The 20,486-nt window shown below is 32.3% G+C and overlaps 3 protein-coding genes across 6 annotated transcripts in view; 1 reads left to right on the top strand and 2 right to left on the bottom strand.

The window, feature by feature from the left end:
* Positions 1 to 58: 58 nt before the first annotated feature.
* Positions 59 to 17,155, bottom strand: LOC133191929 (cytochrome c oxidase assembly factor 5-like). Of its 3 annotated transcripts, none has more exons than XM_061327695.1 (4): positions 17,144 to 17,155; positions 1,910 to 2,046; positions 737 to 835; positions 59 to 293 (listed from the first exon to the last, which is right to left on the bottom strand). In XM_061327695.1, the coding sequence occupies exons 2-4, from the start codon at positions 2,036 to 2,038 to the stop codon at positions 249 to 251; spliced, it is 273 nt and encodes a 90-aa protein (XP_061183679.1). In that variant the 5' UTR covers positions 2,039 to 2,046; positions 17,144 to 17,155; the 3' UTR covers positions 59 to 248. The 3 variants fall into 3 exon arrangements, with proteins under 3 accessions (XP_061183679.1, XP_061183677.1, XP_061183676.1); XM_061327693.1 differs by lacking the exon at positions 17,144 to 17,155 and adding an exon at positions 2,568 to 2,647; XM_061327692.1 differs by lacking the exon at positions 17,144 to 17,155 and adding an exon at positions 2,558 to 2,585.
* LOC133191926 (kinesin-like protein KIF3A) lies at positions 2,773 to 15,063 on the top strand. 2 transcript variants are annotated; one of them, XM_061327688.1, is made up of 18 exons: positions 2,773 to 2,875; positions 3,091 to 3,192; positions 3,797 to 3,965; positions 4,128 to 4,272; positions 4,477 to 4,561; positions 4,753 to 4,858; positions 5,182 to 5,321; positions 5,670 to 5,867; positions 6,270 to 6,444; positions 6,776 to 6,877; positions 7,419 to 7,433; positions 9,147 to 9,303; positions 11,644 to 11,824; positions 12,588 to 12,698; positions 12,875 to 13,000; positions 13,554 to 13,676; positions 13,929 to 14,080; positions 14,608 to 15,063. In XM_061327688.1, exons 1-18 carry the CDS (start codon positions 2,870 to 2,872, stop codon positions 14,645 to 14,647), a joined length of 2,133 nt encoding a protein of 710 aa, XP_061183672.1. In that variant the 5' UTR covers positions 2,773 to 2,869; the 3' UTR covers positions 14,648 to 15,063. The 2 variants fall into 2 exon arrangements, with proteins under 2 accessions (XP_061183672.1, XP_061183673.1); XM_061327689.1 differs by lacking the exon at positions 7,419 to 7,433 and having other exon boundaries at positions 14,608 to 15,025.
* Positions 17,156 to 19,641: 2,486 nt separating the features above from the next.
* The window catches only part of LOC133191930 (bridge-like lipid transfer protein family member 1), a 52,145-nt gene continuing 51,300 nt past the window's right edge, over positions 19,642 to 20,486 (bottom strand). The window contains exons 64-65 of the mRNA XM_061327696.1: positions 20,133 to 20,277; positions 19,642 to 19,860 (exon numbers count right to left, since the gene is read on the bottom strand). Coding sequence (XP_061183680.1) covers positions 19,647 to 19,860; positions 20,133 to 20,277 — 359 coding nt within the window. The 3' untranslated portion in view covers positions 19,642 to 19,646. The remainder of the gene's footprint in view (positions 19,861 to 20,132; positions 20,278 to 20,486) is intronic.

Genomic DNA, 20,486 nt, shown 5'->3' on the forward strand with positions numbered 1-20,486 from the left:
AATCACAAATTATATACATTGTACATAATATTTTATTTGCTTATAAAAATTATTTATATACATTTGTATATTTTTATCCATTTTCTCATAAAATAAAAATGTTTACAAGTTCACATGTAACATCATAAAATAGTAGTTCCTGAGGATGAGACTCACTTCCACAGTAACAATTATCTAATTTCACTCACATTATCACAGGAGCATTCAGTCTTGTACACAAACAATCACACAACATCTATCAAATCAGCCTAGTAGTCTTTAGACATTCCTCTAAACTGTTGTCTTCGATCAAACTGAAATTGAATTAAAAATAATTTGGAATTTTAAAGTGGTATAAATTTTATGTTAGAAAAAATTTAATTGTTACAGGCACTCATTCATTGAATGTGTTTGGCCAGAAAATGCAATCTGAACTGAATCCTTGTGTGTTCTTATTATTATGATAGGTTTTGTGTCCATGGACAAAATTTAATTGATCTGTATTACTCCAGTCCAGCCATAAATAATGGCCTATCCAGTAAATTTTGCACCACAAAATGAGTATAATTGAGAAAACTTATCAAATCACAGGGATATTGGAGGAATTCACAACTTTAAAAACAGGTATGTTTGAAAATGTTTCAGTTTCCCAAATATTTTTGAAATTCATTTTTTTTTCAGATAAATTAAATGTTACTTCTGTTTTATGAATTTGAAACATTAAATTTCATTTTTTTTCTTTTAAATGTTAACTTACAGTTCCATGTTTACATCTATATAAGGAGTAGACTAATGTCTGACAGTGTTCCACATCTGGATGTCGTTCTTTTAGGCACTCTTTAGGTGTTTTTCTTTCCTAAAAAAAAAATAAGAATTGTCCATGTTTCATCACTGTTTTGTCCATCTTAACCTGGCCATGGGACCACGAACGTTTTATTTTACTCAACTCAAATCCGAGTAGAGTAAACTTTATTTTACTCTCTTCTGAGTTTTGTGCCACGAACACTGGGCCAGATTTCATCTGTTCAATTTCTGCTTAATAATAACACAGGTAACAAAAAAAAACTATTGGATAAAATAATGAAAATACTTGGTTACGTTAAGTGCTTGGCTGTTGCTTTTTTAAAAATCTGGACATGATATGACACTAATACTAGTATATATATGTGCATAATGTTTCATTGGTCTGATATAAAATTTTTATCTAATTTTTTTAAAGTTGAAAGGTTTACATATATTGATATGGTGTTGACAGGCAGCTAGTTGACAAGTAAATAAACCAAAAATACTATTTCTCCTATGTTTCAGCCTTCTAGTCGACATTAAACATGTTAAGGGAGCTTTTCCCATCAAAATAAGTTAATACTTGTCTGAAGGCACATACGTGAACAACATGTATACTTTTTTATTTAGTTATAGTTATACAAATGCATTGTCACAAAGAGCCCCTTGTCACTGCGAGCTCTTACAGCAAAGCCTAGGCGAAGAGAAAATCCAGACTTTGCACATTGATCCAAACAAATTTTTTTCTGCAGTAACCTATGGTCCCATAATTGCGAATTGCATCTCGCCACAAATTACATTCTCATGGTAGCAATAAAAGTTTAACAAATAATAAAATCGCAATGATTTAATGGATATTGCAGAAAAAACAGTAGATTTAACACTCTTCATTAAAACTAGCACTGTTCAGGTTTTGATCTGGTAATGCAACTTACATACAGCGTCATGTGACATCAGAGACTAGACGTACCAAAAATCCACATGGGGTTTGAAGATACGGATGTAAATTAAAACTGCATAGGTATCTACGCTCACCCTAACGGTCGCACTGTCAACATATTATAACTTTAGAAAAAGTAATCCACATCAATGCCTACAAGTCTTGTAATAGACATTAAAGGTACACTGTATGTCATTAAAACAATACCTTTTGACAACAATCAGTGACTATCACACATTCATACAACTCTTTTCTCACTCTGTCACATTTTCTTCCCCAGTTTCTCCAGAAGAAGATTGATTTCTTTTCTTCTGTGTTTTCATCAGCAGTTGCCATTCTTTTTTCTAAAAACAGAGGATATAAAAACTTAATGTATTGTATGAAAACTTGAACAGTTAAGTTTAAGCACTTGTACCCATGGTACAGTCACAGGCCTCTGAATTTCTATCAATAATCCGTTATATGATTGATCAGAGTGATATATATACCCCCTCTATATATAAATACATATACAGAGGGGGTATATATATCACCCTGATCAATCATATAACGGCTTATTGATAGAAATTCAGAGGCCTGTGGTACAGTTTATGTCTCCTACACAATCCAAATAATCCAAAACCATAGTTGTATTTTCATCAGTTTACAATGTTCATCTAATACAAAGGCCAAATAGTTAACATTCGGCGACTCTTCTGCCAACTTAGACGATGTCTGACAAACAACAATTGTTGAGGAATTTCGAACTTGGGTCTGAAAAACCACTTTAGCATTAGTTTTCTGATCTGCAGTCTTGTCATCATGTTGACTTTTCGTGTCTGATTTGCTTTTATCTCTGTTTGCTTACAATTTAACTATAATTCACCTGAATTAAAGATTTAGAACATCAAGAAGATTCCGTCAGTCCAAGGGCGCAGCCATCTTGTTCTTTCGTAATCAATTTGTTTGGAAAATCTAGAGGGCCTTCGAAAGATAAATTAATTTAGCCAATCAAAATTAAGATAAAATTAACAGTGATACATACCAAATATTTTTATATTGACAGACAGTGAATAAGTGAGACACAGTTTTGAGAATAGAGGCCTGTAAGTGTTACAGGTACTTACAATTACTTATTAGGAAGAAGAATTTTCTTAACAAGCTGATGGAAAACTGATTAGTAGCAACATGCCGGTAAGAGGTTATTTTGATCTCATAGGGCTACAAGTCATAAATTTACTTCGAATTTTTAGGCCTAGTGAAATGGCATAACTTGAAATCTTTTCTTAGAATCTGTTATCTATAAACACTGCTTAACACTTGATGATTATTTTCACTGATACACATTAATAATAATGTAGCAATTCAATGATGAATGTCACATACGTATACTCCATTTTTATTTGAAGGAGAAAAAGAGTGCTAAGGACTCGGACTGTGTCCAGGTTTGTGTCAGATGTCGGCCACTGAATGACAAGGAGAAAGAGCAGAGCTGTACACAGTGTGTCAAGGTGAGATACAGAATTTACCAATGTCATGATAATTTCATTGTCCATCTTGGGAAGTACATTTGTAACTGGTACGGATAAAAATGTGATGGACCAGACAAGAATTTGAACCTGCCACCTGAACCACTGGTGCTGTACCAACTGAGCTTCTGGCCACCAGTGATCAAACCTGTCAGACCACCACATTCCTACCTCCTTAAAGGTATTCACTCCTGAAGGCACCAATGCCTGGTAAATATTTACCTGTCACTTCCAGGATGTGGCTTGGCACCAAATGCATAACAGATAAGGAGAAAAATGCAATGGACCTGGCCAGGATTCGAACCCAGGCCCCCTGAATCACTAGTCAGGTGCTCTACCAACTGAGCTATCTGGCCACTAGCAACCAAACCTGGCTGATCGCCACACATTTTTGACTTATGCAGATTCTGTATTAAAAATCATTTCAAATTTTCTGATTGATCATAAATTATTGATGAATGTGTAAGTATGACCAATGATTGATAAATGATTTAAGAGAAATCTAAAGGAAAAAAAAAATTGAAATTAAATTATTTATCAATCTTCAACTGTTTACTCTTTTAAACAATTTCTTTATAACTTACAGGTTGATGAAGTGAGAGGTACCATTGTAGTGAAACCTCCAAATGCTGGATCAGGGGAGCCTCCCAAAACCTTCACCTTTGACACAGTGTTTGACACAAACTGTAAACAAGTAGACGTGTACAATAAAACAGCCAGACCTATAGTGGAATGTGTCCTAGAAGGCTACAATGGTTAGATTTTCTTTATGCCAAACATTTATGATCATAATTTTTAGTTAATGGACCTTAATGTAATTTAATTTTAAATATGCTTAATGAGCTTTGAAAATCAGAATCCTTTTCTGTCTAGTTATTAATATTGTACAGTAAATGTTACTTATGGTATTTTTTCAGGAACCATATTCGCCTATGGACAGACTGGTACAGGGAAGACTTTCACCATGGAGGGGGTCAGATCTGTGCCGGAGTTAAGGGGGATAATTCCTAACTCTTTTGCTCACATATTTGGTCACATAGCAAAAGCAGAAGGGGATACTAGGTACATTTATTGATGAATAATTATAGATTTGAAATATAACACAAGATATGTTCATTAGAGTTCAGTTTAGCACAACATCTTAAAAATATAGCAATGAATACATCATTAGAATAGGAATTCCCTATGCATTAATGATTTTTTTTTTGTTTAGGTGCTGAGTATAATTATGGTGAATTATAATAACTGTATAACTGTTTGTTACAGATTTTTGGTCAGAGTTTGCTATCTGGAAATCTACAATGAGGAAGTCAGAGATCTGCTGGGTAAAGATCAGTCTGCCAGACTAGAGGTAATTGTGTGTTTACAGCCAAATTTCTATGTTATGTTGAGTTCCTATGTAATTTTAATAACAGATTTCAATAACAGATAAAACTTATTTCTTTAAGCAATATCTTTTACTGAAGCAGTTTTACATGATATTGGGCTTTAGCATTTATCCATGAGAACAGTAACTATGAATTTAATGCACTGTACATGTAGGTGAAAGAGAGACCAGACGTTGGGGTGTATGTGAAGGACCTGTCAGCATTCAGTGTCAATAATGCTGATGACATGGACAGAATCATGACAATTGGAAACAAAAACAGTAAGTATTGGAATGCTAGAGGGAAATTTTCATCATATGATATAATTCTTTGCCAGTCAGTTTGGAGTTCTTTTATATTATATTCCTTTAATAAAACATTTGAACTATTATAAATAATTTAAAATGTACATGTAATAACTGATCTATAAGTAGGCTTGTCTGCTTCTAGGAATACTCCTCAGTTTATGTTGTATTTCATCAAGTGGATAAATTTGAAAAAAAAAAAATCTGGCATAAAAAAGCTGCAACAATTAATTCACTCTAGTAGAAAATGTAGCTTAAATATGAAATTTTTCTTTTATGTTATGATTGTATTTTATTAGGACATGTGGGTGCAACAAACATGAATCTCCACAGTTCTAGATCTCATGCCATCTTCACAGTCACCATTGAATGTAGTGAGAAATATCCTGATGGTAAACAGCATGTACGAGTCGGCAAACTACATCTAGTAGACTTGGCAGTAAGTAAATAAAGAGTGCTGTGTTTTGGTTTGTGGTCTATTGATAAAGTTTGACGTTACCAAGATAACAATGATACACAGAAAGTTTTGATGTGTTAGTTTATCTATATAATACACATTTGACAGCATTTTGTTTCCATTGAAATGAAAAGGCATCTTGTGTGCTTAAACATTTTGTATGTACTGACCAGAGATTTTAGGGAATTATTTACACAGACTTCTTGATTTGCTAAGTAGAAATGTTTTTAATATAAAAACAAAAAACTCTTGAGGTATTTGCAAAAAGGGGGTTAATGAATTAACAGTGAAAGGCAGTACTTAAATTAAATATCAAAACATTAAATTCAGGGATCAGAGAGACAGGCTAAAACAGGAGCTACTGGACAGAGACTGAAGGAGGCCACAAAGATCAACCTGTCCCTCTCCACCCTGGGTAATGTCATCTCCTCCCTAGTGGATGGTAAAAGTACTCACATTCCGTACAGAAACTCCAAACTTACCAGGCTCTTACAGGACTCACTGGGAGGAAACTCAAAGACAGCTATGGTAAAACTAGTCATTTTAATAATGTAAACAAAGATGATTAAGGAAAGTTACCTGTAGTTAGGATTTATTGCAATATTCAGACCTTTCAAAATATGCAGGTACCCTGTACTTTTACCCTGTTGAAATCATGAATGTAATGGCCAAAATATTCGTTAAAGAAAAATTTGATAACATATTTAATTAAAATTGCTTCCTCAGGTATTTCTTACTTTTTAAAAAGTACTGCCTGTTTCTAATCTTTTTGAAAGCCCTGAATATTATTAACCATTTTATACATGTACAGTAGTTGATAAAAAGAAAACATTTTGAAATGAGTTACAGGAGCAACTACATGTAAATGTGAACTGTAATACTCTCTACTTGAAATATTGTGTGTTAATGACATTGAATGAAATCTTTTAGATTGCAAACATTGGACCAGCAGATTATAACTATGATGAGTCCATCAGTACTTTGCGCTATGCAAACAGAGCTAAGAATATCCAGAACAAGGCAAAGATCAATGAGGATCCCAAGGACGCATTGTTAAGACAGTTCCAGAAGGAGATAGATGAGCTCAGGAAACAGCTGGAAGAAGGTCTGATTTACAAAACACAAGACTGGTGTGGTTTCTGTATTGAAAAGAGTTCTTTAAGCATGTTCCCATTTTATTTAGAAAAAAATGTCAATGTAGTTTGAAAAATTATATTAAGTTTATGACATTGAGATTGACATGTACTTCTTTTATATTGCAACTTATAGTTTCTCTCTTTTCTGAAAATGGTGCCAGATTTGGAGAGATTCAATGTTTTTTACATGTAGGATGTAGCAGACTTAGTTCAGATTTTTTGTCTGACAGGAATTTTACACATGATTAAAAGTTTTACTTTTGGTTAGTTTTGACCCAGTCTGTTGTTTTGTTGCTCTAGGATCAGATTATGAGTCGGGGGACTCTGAGGAGGAGGAAAGTGAGGAGGAGGTGGGGGAGGACGGAGTCGTCAGGAGGGTGAAGAAAAAGAAGAAGAAGCGAGGTTAGTATTCTATACTTGTAAAGTTTCATTGTGTTCTGTTCATTCATATCATTCATTCTTATAGCCAATATATATCAGATACATGTACATGCTGTATGTACTGTAATTAACATGTTTGAAAATTTTGTGTCACTTGTATATTTATATGTATTCACATATACATAAAGTTTTATGTAGATTAGTTTAAAATATATTTCCTGTGTAGATTTATTTACAAAGAATTAGATATTGTACTAATATTATATTTACTTTGAGACACACACAATGGTATGAAGAATTTAAATTATTAAAAAAAATATTTTAAATCATTCTAAACTAAATGCACAATACATGTACATGTGTATGTATATTCCAAAAACAAATTTGACACTACCGGGTATGTAGGAAATATTTTCAATATATTTGAATTTTGAACAGGAGTAGTCGTTCATATTCCTCACATTCATGTATCTGTACAGTAGCTGTTCATTATTTATCACCACAAGCTTTGTTCCTTTTAAACATATAATCATATGTGTGTGTGTGTATTATATCACCACAGGAAAAGGACAAAAAGGTAACAATGTGTTGATTCTGTTCATAAGCTTGTTAGATAGCACATTGCACCTTTACGTGAATATACATCCTTGATGATCTGTTATTCTCTGTCTCAGCTTCAAGATTTCATCCGTTATACAATGTAACAGGTTTCTTGGGCCATGCTATTGAAACATAAATAAATCTATCTCTTCTCTTTTAAATATTATCCCTTATTTTTCCCATTCTGAAAATTTAAAAAGATGTTCAGAGTCTATTCCACATTTCTGAATCTTGATGAACATTAAAAGCACAAACTTTAAAATATCAAAAAGCATACACTGTCACAGTAATATCTTAAGTTTAAGGTCCGCTGCTGTTAAAATACTTGATAGACTAAAAGAACACCTACGTCTTTTTATCCAACATTCTTCAAAGCTAAAATGTACATATGTACACTGCTTTTACTTTCCAAACTAGCATTAAATAACACAAACCAGCTTGTAAATCTATGCCAGTAAGATTGGGTTTATTAAAAAAAATTCACTGTAGGAAAATGTTGTGAACAGACTGTTCATTGTGCAACTGTTGTCAGTATGTGTAATGTCCACAAGGTAGAAGAGCATCTTGATACACAACATACATGTACTATTACTGTACTGTAGTTAAAATTCAAATTTAAATGTTCTTATATACTGGATCCTTCACTATTTTTACATCAATTCAATGCAATTGTCACATTTATCCTATAATTTTTTTGTTTTCAAATATTGGATTTCTACTCATAAGAAGATGGTAAGTTTAGCAACAAAACGTATTTCATTTTGAAATTCATATTTTACTTTTTTTTAATAACATAATACACATATGTGTCTAATGAATTTAAAAAAAATTGAAAACCTTGATTTCCCATTTCGTTTCTTTGAAAGAATGCCCCAGGCATGCATAGTAACAGCCCATTTTGATTTATGTACAGTTTGAGATAAATTACAATGCTGAGATTCTTTTGGATGCAGCTTATTAGTTTTGTTGATGAGAGACTGTAGATTTACTGTATAATATTGTGAAGGGATATTTAAAAATTTGATTCATACTTGCATCTGGTCATAACAGCCATGTTGTTAAAATCAGTTTAATTCTTTTCATTGCAGTCTGTTATATTTGCTTTGTAGCATATTTATTTGAAACCTCATATTGAACATGCCCAAGCTTTTATTTTTGAACTAGATTGCATTTTTAAAGGGGCAAATAACAATTTTTTTGACACAGCCTACAATAATTTGTAGTAAATTTGTTTTTTTTTAATAAAGTTTATGAGCTTGAGAAAATTTAAAAAAAATAAGAAGCATTGTACATCACAGCAACATTGTGTATCTTATTTGTCAAATTTGTTTAGCTGTTGATAATTATTTTTATTTATCTCAGAGATGAATGCCATTGTGCAACATAACTACATACATTATAACTGGACCACTTAGGGGGTTTAATAATTTTTTAAAGATTTTATGATTGGACATCAAAAATAAATAAATAAATACTATAAATCATGTATTATTTGTGAGACTTAGACTTACAAGTAATTTGTAAAGTTGAATGGGAAACAAAGACTTTTTTTTTTACATGGATGATACCCAAAGTAACTTGTTTGTCTCAAGAAAAAAATGAATTTTATTGCCTTGCAATTATAAAGTTAAGCAAAATACATGTATATGTGATTTACAGTGTTGAACAATATACATGTTTATGCATTCAGAACGTAAACACATTTCCAAGGAGAAGATGGCTGAGATTCAGAGTAAAATTGAGAAAGACAGGAAAATTCTGGAATCAAAGAAGGACATGGCCGAGGAGGAGAGAAACAAAGTGAAGGAGGATCTAGAGGAGAAAGAGATGGAACTCAAGAAATTCCAGTAGGTTTATCTGACAAGAAATTCCAGTAGGTTTATCTGATAGGAAATTCCAATAGGTTTATCTGATAGAAAAATTCCAGTAGGTTTATCTGATAGGAAATTCCAGTAGGTTTATCAATAGGAAATTCTAGTAGGTTTATCTGGTAGGAAATTCCAGTAGGTTTATCTGATAGGAAATTCTAGTAGGTTTATCTGATAGGAAATTCTAGTAGGTTTGTCTGATAAAAAATTCCAGTGGGTTTGTCTGATAAAAAATTCCAGTGGGTTTGTCTGATAGGAAATTTCAGTAGGTTTATCTGACAGAAAATTCCAGTAGGTGTATTGGACAGAAATTTCTAGTAAGCTTATTTCACTGGAAATTCCATTCAGTTCATTTGACAGAAAATTCCAGTAGGTTTATCTGACAGAAAATGCCAGTAGGTGTATTGGACAGAAAATTCCAGTAGGTTTATCTCATTGGAAATTCCATTCAGTTCATTTGACAGAAAATTCCAGTAGGTTTATCTGACAGAAAATTCCAATTCTTAAATGAAATTTTAGTAGGACTTTCTGACAGGGATTTCTTGTAGGTTTATTAGGACTCCAGTAGGTTTATTAGAAACATTCCAGCAAGTTTTATTCAAGAATATATCAGAAAGCTTCTGAATCCTTAGATTTATTAAGAAAAATCTAAAAAAGTCTTTTATGGAAATTCCAGGAGATTTACTAGGAAATTTTAAACATATTTAGGAATATTAGTGTATTAAGTATGTCATGAAAAATCTAGTCCAGTCAATTTAGTGAAAATTTGGGACCAAAGTCAAACTAATTGCAACTTAAATTATTTTGACAAAAATGAAATCTAGTAACATATACATAATATTTGCAGTAAAAAATTTGAAAATGTAATGAACAGAAAGCATGATATGGCATGATGTAATTTGCTATGGGAATTACAATGTATTATTATACCTCTACTGTCTAATATTTTCCTTATATTACATAAGATCGTTAGATGTGACTAATTCCCTAGAAATCGTTATGAATGGCCTAATCCCCATGTGTTAGTCAAGTGAGCTAATCCCTGCTTCGAAAGCTAATTCCCAGTTATCCGTAATCCTCTAGATTTTACTTTTACATTGGTATGATATGTGAATGGAATAATCACCTTGTTAGTTCAGTGAGCTAATCCTTGCTTTAAAATCACACTATCTGAATCCTCTAAATTTTATGTTTGTATCGGTAAAATAAAACAGTTAAAATTATATCATTGCGGGAGTTAGCAAGGTTCCAGTTCCCCTTGACCAGGACTATTTCCCTTGGCTTTGCCTCAGGAAATAGTCCTTGCCTTGGGGAACTGGAATCTTGCTAACTCCCTCAATGATATACTTTAACTGTATACTATAGAGAAGGGATATAACTCTGTTAATTTTCATCCCATGTTTTGCTGGAGTAATTGAAAGAAAATTCCTGTTTTTTTATGAAAGCATAATCTAATTAAAAATTTTTTGATACAGTTTAATAGATCAGTATAATAATAAAAACATATCCATAAAGATTTAGAGACTAAATTTAATCTGTGTTTGATAATCTCTACCCTAAATTTTATTATCATGAGGCTAAGAAATGCAACATCACTCTGAAGTGAGCTTAAACATCTGTATTATTTTGTTTTCTTTAAGTATAAAAGGTTTTTACTGCATCTATAAATGTCATTATACACAATTATACATAGTTTAATTCACTTCTTCTTTCTTCAAGATTGATAAATGCTTCAGAATTATAACCAAAATTTACTAATTGACAAGAGTTATGCACCTTTCCTATAGTAATTTTCATAGAAAATTTATGAACCCCATGTAATGATTTCCCCTCATCTGATTTTGATAGGTTTTTTAATTACATTTATTTTGTGCATTCTAGAGTTTATTTATGACAAAAGAAATTGTGTTGCAATTAGTTTGATGTTTCATGATAAATTGACTGGACTAATCAGCACATTTATTAATTTCTCAACATAGTACATGTACATGCATATACATGTATATTGAGTACTGACACCATAATCAAATTTTCATTAAACTTTTCAAAATGTGCTGGACTTTATATTATTTATATAAAGGTAAAATTTTAGTATAGTTAATATCAAGCATCAGCTTCGGTATCAACTTTCAGTCAAATTATTAGGAAAAGTCAGTGGATGCATCATCAATTATGAAAGAATTTCTTTGCATAATATGCAGACTTTCTCTGCGAACCATCTGTCTTTGAAGGCTTATGAGATTAAGTAAGTTTCATTAAAATAAAAATAAATGAATAAAAAAAAATTTATTTAGAAGATTATGTAAATTTTTCTTTCAGAGAAGAACAGGATCAGCTGGCAAATAAACTAAATGCTCTGGAGAAGAAAATTATAGTGGGAGGAGAAAATCTGTTGGAGAAGGCTGAGGAGCAGGAACGGCTGCTTGAGGAGTCGGCCAAAGAGTTGGAGGCCAGGAAGGCCAAGGAAGAGGAGCTCCGAAAGGCTCTGCAGGAAAAAGAGGTTAGGCACCATATACCTTAAATATTGTAAATCAACTTTTATTTGCAACTCATCAGTTTGAAATCAATTTGCAACTATTAATTTGTGCTTCTGAGGAAACATTTTATATCAGTACACAATAAAATAGTCGGCTTGTGGCAAGGAATATACACAAGAGACTAAAGGAAGGTCTCGAAACTTAAGGATACGTGTACAGTGTGAATTTCTCACATAGAAATGAAAGTTAGTTTACAGCAAATTATCTTCACTAAAAAGATAGCATGTCCCTTAAATGTATTAAAAAATGTTTGTAAGTGTACTTTCGATTAATATCAATTAACACCATTCATCATAAATATTAGATTTTGCCCAATAATAACTGGTATGTATCCATAAAGCATGACCACACTAGATATAATTCTAGTGTAGCCACTTATTACGCTACTCAGTAATAAATACAGGTTTTTTGCATATTTGATATGACTGATGTCTCAATAACTGAATCAGCTTCTCCAGGGCTGCAGGGCTGATACAGTTCTTTATTGCACACCTATTTCTTTCATTAAAATTCTCTTGATAAGCTAGTCAGTGTTTATTTATTTGTATTTGCTCATAATAATTGATAGACATACTCTTTTCCATATCACACCCTGGATCTGCCCTCGACCAATATCAGTCCTTGGGCCTTAGGCCCTCTGTCTGATATTGGTGTCTTGGGCTGTCTCAGGATGTGATATGGGAAAAGGGTGGGTATTATTCTCTATTTTAATAAACTCAATTACAGCAAGAACAAGTAGACATTGAGGAGAAGTACAGCTCACTGCAGGAAGAAATCCAGGGCAAGACCAAGAAACTGAAGAAGGTGTGGACCATGCTAATGCAGGCAAAGTCTGAGGTGAGTGATTTTCCCATATGCATGAATCTCAGTGTTATATTTCTGGTATCACAAATATTTGAGCTTACATAAAAAAAAAATCACAACCCTGAGCAATTTTATTTTAATTTTCAACTCAAAGGAAATTGAATTAACATGGTGTATTAAGACAGCTGTATTTATACCTTGTATTTCAGATAGCGGATCTACAACAGGAGCATCAGAGAGAAATGGAGGGTCTGTTAGAGAATGTCAGGCAATTAAGTCGAGAACTCAAACTACAGATGACACTCATTGACAACTTCATACCTCCAGAGTATCAGGTAAATGTAAACATCAGACTATGCAGGCTTATACACTACAACCAGAGTATCAATTAAACACTAGCACCAGAGTATCAGTTAAACACTAGCACTAGAGTATCAGGTAAATGTAAACATCAGACTATGTAGGAGTATACACTACAACCAGAGTATCAGTTAAACACTAGCACTAGAGTATCAGGTAAATGTAAACATCAGACTAAGCAGGAGTATATACAACACTTAATTTATAAAGAACATCTACATGTAATTAATGTGCTGTTAAGAATGTCAGATTACACATTAATGTGTGTAGTAGATCTCAGAAACATTTAAAAATATTGATGGAAGAATTGACATGTATGTCTGGATTTGTCTCTAAATATAATTGTTCCTTGGCCAGAACATTCCTTTTAAGGCTTCTTTTGAACAAATGAAAATGCACAAAAAAATACATAGAGTTACACACTATACCTACTTTATAACTCCATTGGAGATGCATCATAATGAGATCCTATGAATGAAATATTTCCTCTTTTCATCATTTAATTACTGTAGTCTTTTGTATTATAAGGACATGATTGAGCAGAATGTGACATGGAATGATGATATCGGGGAGTGGCAGCTCCGATGTGTGGCTTACTCCGGTAATAACATGAGGAAACAATCACCACAGCCAGAGAAGGACAAGGAAAAGGTAGATCTCGGTATCTACAAGGTTAACAGCTGCAGTTTGTTGTTGAATAGTAATACTGAGTAGTGTAGACATTGAAATAAAAGTTTTTTTCTGATGTTTATTGTTGTTGACAGAATCAATTGTTTTGCAGATGTATGTCATTAATGATGAAAAAAGGCATTTTAGATAGGATACTGCAAAAGTGTACAATCATGTGTTAACCTTTTTCTGCCTTTAGCTTTGTTCTGATTACCGTATGTTTTTTTCTTGCAGTATTCAGCACCAGACCTCAGTAATATCTACTTGGCATACACAGCAGAAACAGCTGAGAAAGCTATGGAGAAGGCACTGCGACCAAAGTCATCCAAATCAGCCAGACCAAAGTCCAGTCGGCCCAAATCCAGTCGACCAAAGAGCTCTAAAAAGTTAGTCCTCAGCAAATCTTCTCACCAAGTATTGTAAACCAACTTTTCTTTGTAGACACTGTACATTTATTTTCATTCTAATTTATCATTCAAATTCACATACACCATTTTTGGGTTGTAAACTTTTAACATTTTGAGCTTCTTCTCTGAAAGTGCTGCACTTCAGCATCAATGGATAAAAGGAAACAAAAACTAGATTTCACAGTCCCAGTCCTTCAGGGGACTTGACCATAACAATTATGCAAGCTTCACAAATCTTCCCTCCAGTAACTTTTTAAAAATGTACATGTATACATATACAGTCATGTAATTATAATTATACCAATCTTAATGCAAATGAAATTAAAATCTACAGTCATCAAAGATGCAGTATAAGGTTCATAGTTATCAAAATCATTGTTGCATGTTTTCAGTAAGACAGAATGTTGTTGAGGGTAGGTAGGGGTTGGGGGTGTATCGTGACTGTTCTTTGATGTCTTTACTAACATTTTTGTCCATTACTGAAACATGTTTATGTGATATTTTAGGAAACAGAAGGAGGCCAACATAGAAGACGTGATACAGTGACTTACAGCAGCCTTGTGCACACTGATCATCATTGAGTTAGCAATCATTATTGGACTTTAGCCTACTACTGAACTCTAATAACAACTGTTGTGAAATCAAGTTTCTGTGCACATTGCTTTGCTTCTGTAGCCAGCAAGTTATACAATGTATTGATTTTTCTACTTTTCTGAGAAATCAAATTAGTGAAGTACCTGTGTAGATCTGCAAAACGATGAAGTCTAACGTTTATGAGTTTTTATTTATTTATTAAGTATTTATGAGTATTCATCGATGTTTACCTTTATATGTGATATTATTTTTGTGACTAGTCACAATCTGAATTCCATCCATTTATTTTTCTTATAATTTATTTTTACATGTATTTGCTTTTTTTTAATACAAAGAAATGTCTTTTTTCTGTATAAAATTAGTTTAAAGTAATTCCCAGATCTCTGTTAATTTCCTACTAAACTGAAAATGTCTTATTTTAAATTTGATATAATTAATACTTGAATGATAATCTCTATAAATTGGTTGTGAAGAGTTTTATGTTTATAAATTATGATGTGAATACATGCATTCATATATGAAGTACAAAGAAAATAAACATTTATTTCTTCCCATTGGCATGAATTCTTAAATAAATTATTAAAAAAAATGTATATAGCTGTCTTTATTTACTACATGTTTGGTTAGGACTGATACATGTACATTGTACATGCACTTCAAGATAGCTGTATATTTTTGATCTATTGAAAATTAATACATGTACATGTATGTCAGTTCTGTTGAACTTTAAATTAAATGATTAACTTACCAGAAGAAAAAGCCATACTGGGTACTCTGGTTTATCTTTAGTTATCATGCTAGAAAGGTCAAGATCACAATTGTGGTGGGTATGATATCTACAGGAAGAGGGTCATTTAACTTTCAGTTTTAAATTGCCAAAAGTTTGTAGCTGAATAGAAAAACAAGTCAAGGTCACAATTACATATTTCAACTGTTTTAATGTGATGTTAGGAAGGAAACCTTAATTTTTGACCTTTCAAAAGGTTAAGGACTGAATATAAGTTAATCATATAATATAATGTATACCATTTATGCTTATTTATTAGGGAATTGAAAGTCAAAGTTCAGCAGTATGTAACTCCATGGGTTTCAATTAATATAAATGTCTGGAAAGAAAGTAATTTCAACAAAGTGAATAATTAGGCCCCCACTGCGTTGGTGTTCTGTAGTGATCAGTCTGACTGTCCATCCATCAGTCCATCCAATTTCTTTTTGCAGAGAACATTTTTCTCTCTGCTTGGCCTAGATGAACTCAACCCATAGAGTGCCCATGGAGATCAAATATCAAGGTTAAAAAACATCTCTTTGTAAAATCATTGTCTGGAGCATATTTTCTCTCACCTTGAGCCCAGTTTGGCTTAAACTTCACCCATAGAGGGCCCATGGGTAGTGGGTGTTTAGTGGCCTTGACATTTTCTAGATAAAGTCAAGGTCAGAAAATCTTTGCATAAAATCCCTGTCAATAGTTTATTTTTTTATCTCTGAGGTCCAGTTGAACTCATTCTTCACCCATAGAGTGTCCATGGGTTGAGGGTGTTCATTGACCTTGAATGAATTAACTGGTGAAAGGTCAAGGTAAGAAATTTCTTTGTGTTAAATCCTTGTCTGGAGCATATTTTCTCTCCCCTTGGCCCAGTTATGCTCATACTTCACCCATTAGAGTGCACATGGGTTGACGGTGTGCAGTGACCTTGAACAAAATTTTTAGATGAAAGTTCAAAGTCGAAAATCTCTTTGTGTGAAATCCTTTTCCTCTCCTCTCTCCTTGGCCCATTTGGACTTGTACTTCATCCATAGAAAGCCCGTGGATAGAGTGTGCATAGTGTACTTGAGCCAATTTTCTAGAGGAAAGGTCAGAAAACCTCTCTGTGTAAAATCCTTTTCTGGAGCATATTTTCTGTAACAGGCCCCATCTGACTCAAACTTTAAACAAAGAGTGCCCTTGGGTAAAGGTATAATGCCCTTTGTTAAAATAGAGCTCTTAGGGATGGTCACCAACTCAGCTAAATGATCTATGAGAACCCCAGATTTTTATAGGCATTGGTAGCATCTGATAAATAATAAATATCCAGGCTGATAAGCATTACCTTACATGCACTGACAGACGGAAATGTCTAAAGCTTCAAATCCACCATATAATAAATCATTTTATCAAACAAAACAAAACAGTTTTTGTGTTACCGGTTTTTATTAATCTTTAACAGAAACAAATGTAAGGACATAACAAGGTACTTGGTCTAGGGGTTCTAATGTTAGAAGGAATATAAAAGTTAGGGAGTGTTGTCTTGTTCACACCATTCAGGAAACTCAGATGTAAATAATACAGGATACATTACAAAGTGATAAGATATTCTTTGATGTACATAATTATACAGGACAGTTTTTATTTTTAATGTGGGTGTTAAAAAAAATCCTGATATCCCACAGACTTTGTCTTCCCTGTACCACAGCATATAAAATGTAATATTGAAATATATGTCAGAGAATTTAATGTATTTTTTCAACTTACATTTAATATACTGGTTGCTTTCCACAAAGAATCTTATAGAATTTGTTTTTGTTGTGATAAAAAATATTCTTATAACTTTTTTCATTTAAAAAAAAAAAAGCTGTTTAATTAAACTTCCAAAAAAAAAATTCTCTATAGATTTTTTTAAAATTGCACAAGAACTATCTGTCTAGACTAGAAATACTATTTTACCCGTAAATGAGTTATTTAAGGAATAACTGTCTAATTTTTTGGTTTCATGATGTGATCAATCGATTGGCTTGAGTGATAATTTGCATAAATGCCGAAGGCGTTTATGCATAAAATTATCACGCAAGCCAATCGATTGATCATCTTCATGAAACCAAAAAATCTGACAGTTATTCCTTATATTTACATGCTCTTGATTCTGCAAATTCACGAGCTACAAGACCCGCTTCTGTCTCTATTTTTCCCGCCCCGCATGTGATTCTTTTTAACCACGCCTATCGATGAATCAGTAGATTTATGTAGAAATAAAGTATTTTTACTATTTGTAGTTTTATCTCGGACAAAGACATTGGAAATGTAAATATTTCGTTATAAACATCTCGTTATCACAGGCACTGTGCAATAAATCTATCTACAACACTTCTATGAACAACCTGTGCTTTTCAATTTCGGCGATGACATTAAATTAACTTATTAATTTTGTGACAAATTAAGACATGCGACTTAACCACACTGCAAAAATGAGATCTGTGAGATAAAGGGTGAGGGGTGGGGCTGTACACAGACATGGTGACGAATTGACAAACGTAAAGTAGTAAAGTAAAAAGCATGACCAGAATAGTGGAAAGTTTCGAACATGATTTGTGGCAGTTAAATGTGACTGTATAAAAATTTCTATTGAATTTCAATATACAAATTTTATGAATCTGGAAGAAAAGAGATTATAAAAAATAATACTAACTATAACTCCATAGCTTTGGTTAGATTTCTTGATGAATCAAATACATACAATGTAGAAGCTAGTACAGCTCTGCTATGTATAGAAATGTCATGAGCAAAATAAACTGGAATTTGAGTATCTGCAAGATACAGTGCATTTTGAGACAATGAAGTTAAAAATACTTAAATCATAGTTCCACATACATGTAGTAATACCTGTACATAACATTATACACTGTATTGATTATTATGCATTTCTTAACCATATACACACAAAAATTGTTATATATATTCAGTCTCTATCTAACATTCTTACAATAAGCAAGAAAATATAAGGAGGCAGGACATTTCTGAATAAGAAAATCATCCCTGAATTGACATTTCTGTAAATATTGATGTCTCTCTTCCAAAAAATTTAATGACAAATATGCCTAATGCATAGTAAATACTGAAATATTTTCAGAAGAGAGAAAAAAATGTTTTCAGAAGTATCCTGCTGTTTTGGGGAGATTAGCAAGTACAATTTTATACATGTATATATATCTGTACAGGTAATTATGAAATAATGTAAAATTACAATGCCCCATTTTTTCACAATTAATTACACAATTAAATGCCTTCTCTTAAAACAATCACAGTTGTATTACAACTTTTTAATCATTTATGAACGTACTTAAATCAATAATTCAATATTAGATTTAACCACTGTGCAAAATATTAAAAATATATAACACAGTTCAAGAATAAGCAACAGCTTAAATGGGTTCCTTTGATGTTTTTAAAATTGAAATCATTAGCCAACATGAAATTTATTTTTGAAGCTAGTAGACACAAAAAGAATTCAGATTAATATTAAGACTAGCTTCTGTACATTTGCTCTCCAAAATGGAACCATGTTTGAGTTAGGTACATGTACATATAGTAAGTTTAGCACATCTGTTAGACGTGTACATACTGTACTACGTGTACAGGTCTATGTAAATATTATGACTTACTTACATTATGGAAAGTATACAACTCATACAAATGATTACGATACTGTTGTACAGTTAAAATCAATATATTATACATAATTATAATTACTTAATTACTAGCCATATTTACACACACATTGTACTTGTTTATACAAAATTATACAGATCTTAAAATCTGATCAAAGTATTCTTTTCTTCTTTTTAAAAGAAAAAAAAGACCTACCAGTATTTGGAATTTTGCACACCAACTCATGTGTGAAGCTCTTTTTCAAACTTATAAATATTTTCTTAATTTCCATTATAACATCATTATTATTATATAATAATTATAATGAATAACTTTATATTAACCATTATTTGATACAAGTTACTGTGCACTTTATACTACATTGAATCACAATTAAAATATTCAAAATGTACATTAATCATAAAAATGTTTAACACTCCCAAAAAAGGTTAAATTTTCTATATTCTGATTGTCTATACATTTACCATAAAACATCACACGATAGGTTAAAGCTAAAGTTGACACATATTTTTTTTCTGTTTAAAAAAAAATCTATGCATCCTCAGCAACTTCTTTTTCTTGAGTTTTGAGAGCGAGAATGAGCTTTTCTATCAGGAATGATAACAGTTTGTCTAGTGGATCCATGAATCCTCTCTGCATCCATTTTGGAATGGTGACTCGAGCATGAGAAAATCCTAGCTTCTGTAAGACATAGTCCACTACCACTGTGTCAATTTCTTTACCTTTACTGGCCCAGTGCAGAAGTCTGTAAAATATAAGTTGGCCATTTCTATCTCAAATCTGCTTTGATTCTTACTGTACTTTAGAGAAAGCTTTCTAAAATTATTTTTGTGCATTAGGTTCATTATAATTTGCATATCATTCTTTTGAATGAAAATTAAATGCAACATACAGTCATGTAAATATATTTCACATTATCAAGAATGCAACAATCTTGTAGTTTGAATTATGTTCACATTTCATTATGCCATGAACTTGCAAAAAGCCTTATCATTCATAGTCTCTTACAACACTTACCTGACTGTGGGCTCTAGATGCCAAGTATTACATTCGAACACCCTCCAGTCCTCCTTCAGAGCAGATGTGGGGTCTGTTATCCTCTTTCTCTCTGTTTCTGGGGTTCGTGGAGATTTAGAACTTGTTCCGTATGGAGGTTTAGTCCCTAAAAATTGTTTTGTAGTCACTTTTAATCTATAATTAACCAAGTTTAAATCAACATTTCACATAATTTTGGCTACAGCTGGCTTATAAAGTGTGTCAACCAGTTGTGAAATATATTAAATGCCTTTTTTTTAGTAGAAAGCTTTATGTTTGGGTAATTTTTTTGAGATTCTCTAAATATGTAAAATAATGGTAAAGTTTTCATGAAAA

Source organism: Saccostrea echinata, unplaced genomic scaffold (assembly GCF_033153115.1).
Source record: "Saccostrea echinata isolate AGI-Se365-2 ecotype Australia unplaced genomic scaffold, CSIRO_AGI_Sech_v1 ptg000025l, whole genome shotgun sequence".
Lineage (NCBI taxonomy): Eukaryota > Metazoa > Mollusca > Bivalvia > Ostreida > Ostreidae > Saccostrea > Saccostrea echinata.

Excerpts from the sequence above, each read along its gene's own strand:
- LOC133191929 (XM_061327695.1), bottom strand. The coding sequence starts at position 2,038 with ATGGCAACTGCTGATGAAAACACAGAAGAAAAGAAATCAATCTTCTTC. Across the intron at positions 836-1,909 it reads TCACTGATTGTTGTCAAAAG|GAAAGAAAAACACCTAAAGA; the intron begins GTATTGTTTTAA and ends TTTTTTTTTTAG. Across the intron at positions 294-736 it reads ATAGATGTAAACATGGAACT|TTTGATCGAAGACAACAGTT; the intron begins GTAAGTTAACAT and ends ATTCAATTTCAG.
- LOC133191926 (XM_061327688.1), top strand. Across the intron at positions 11,825-12,587 it reads AGGCTCTGCAGGAAAAAGAG|CAAGAACAAGTAGACATTGA; the intron begins GTTAGGCACCAT and ends ACTCAATTACAG. Across the intron at positions 12,699-12,874 it reads TAATGCAGGCAAAGTCTGAG|ATAGCGGATCTACAACAGGA; the intron begins GTGAGTGATTTT and ends CTTGTATTTCAG.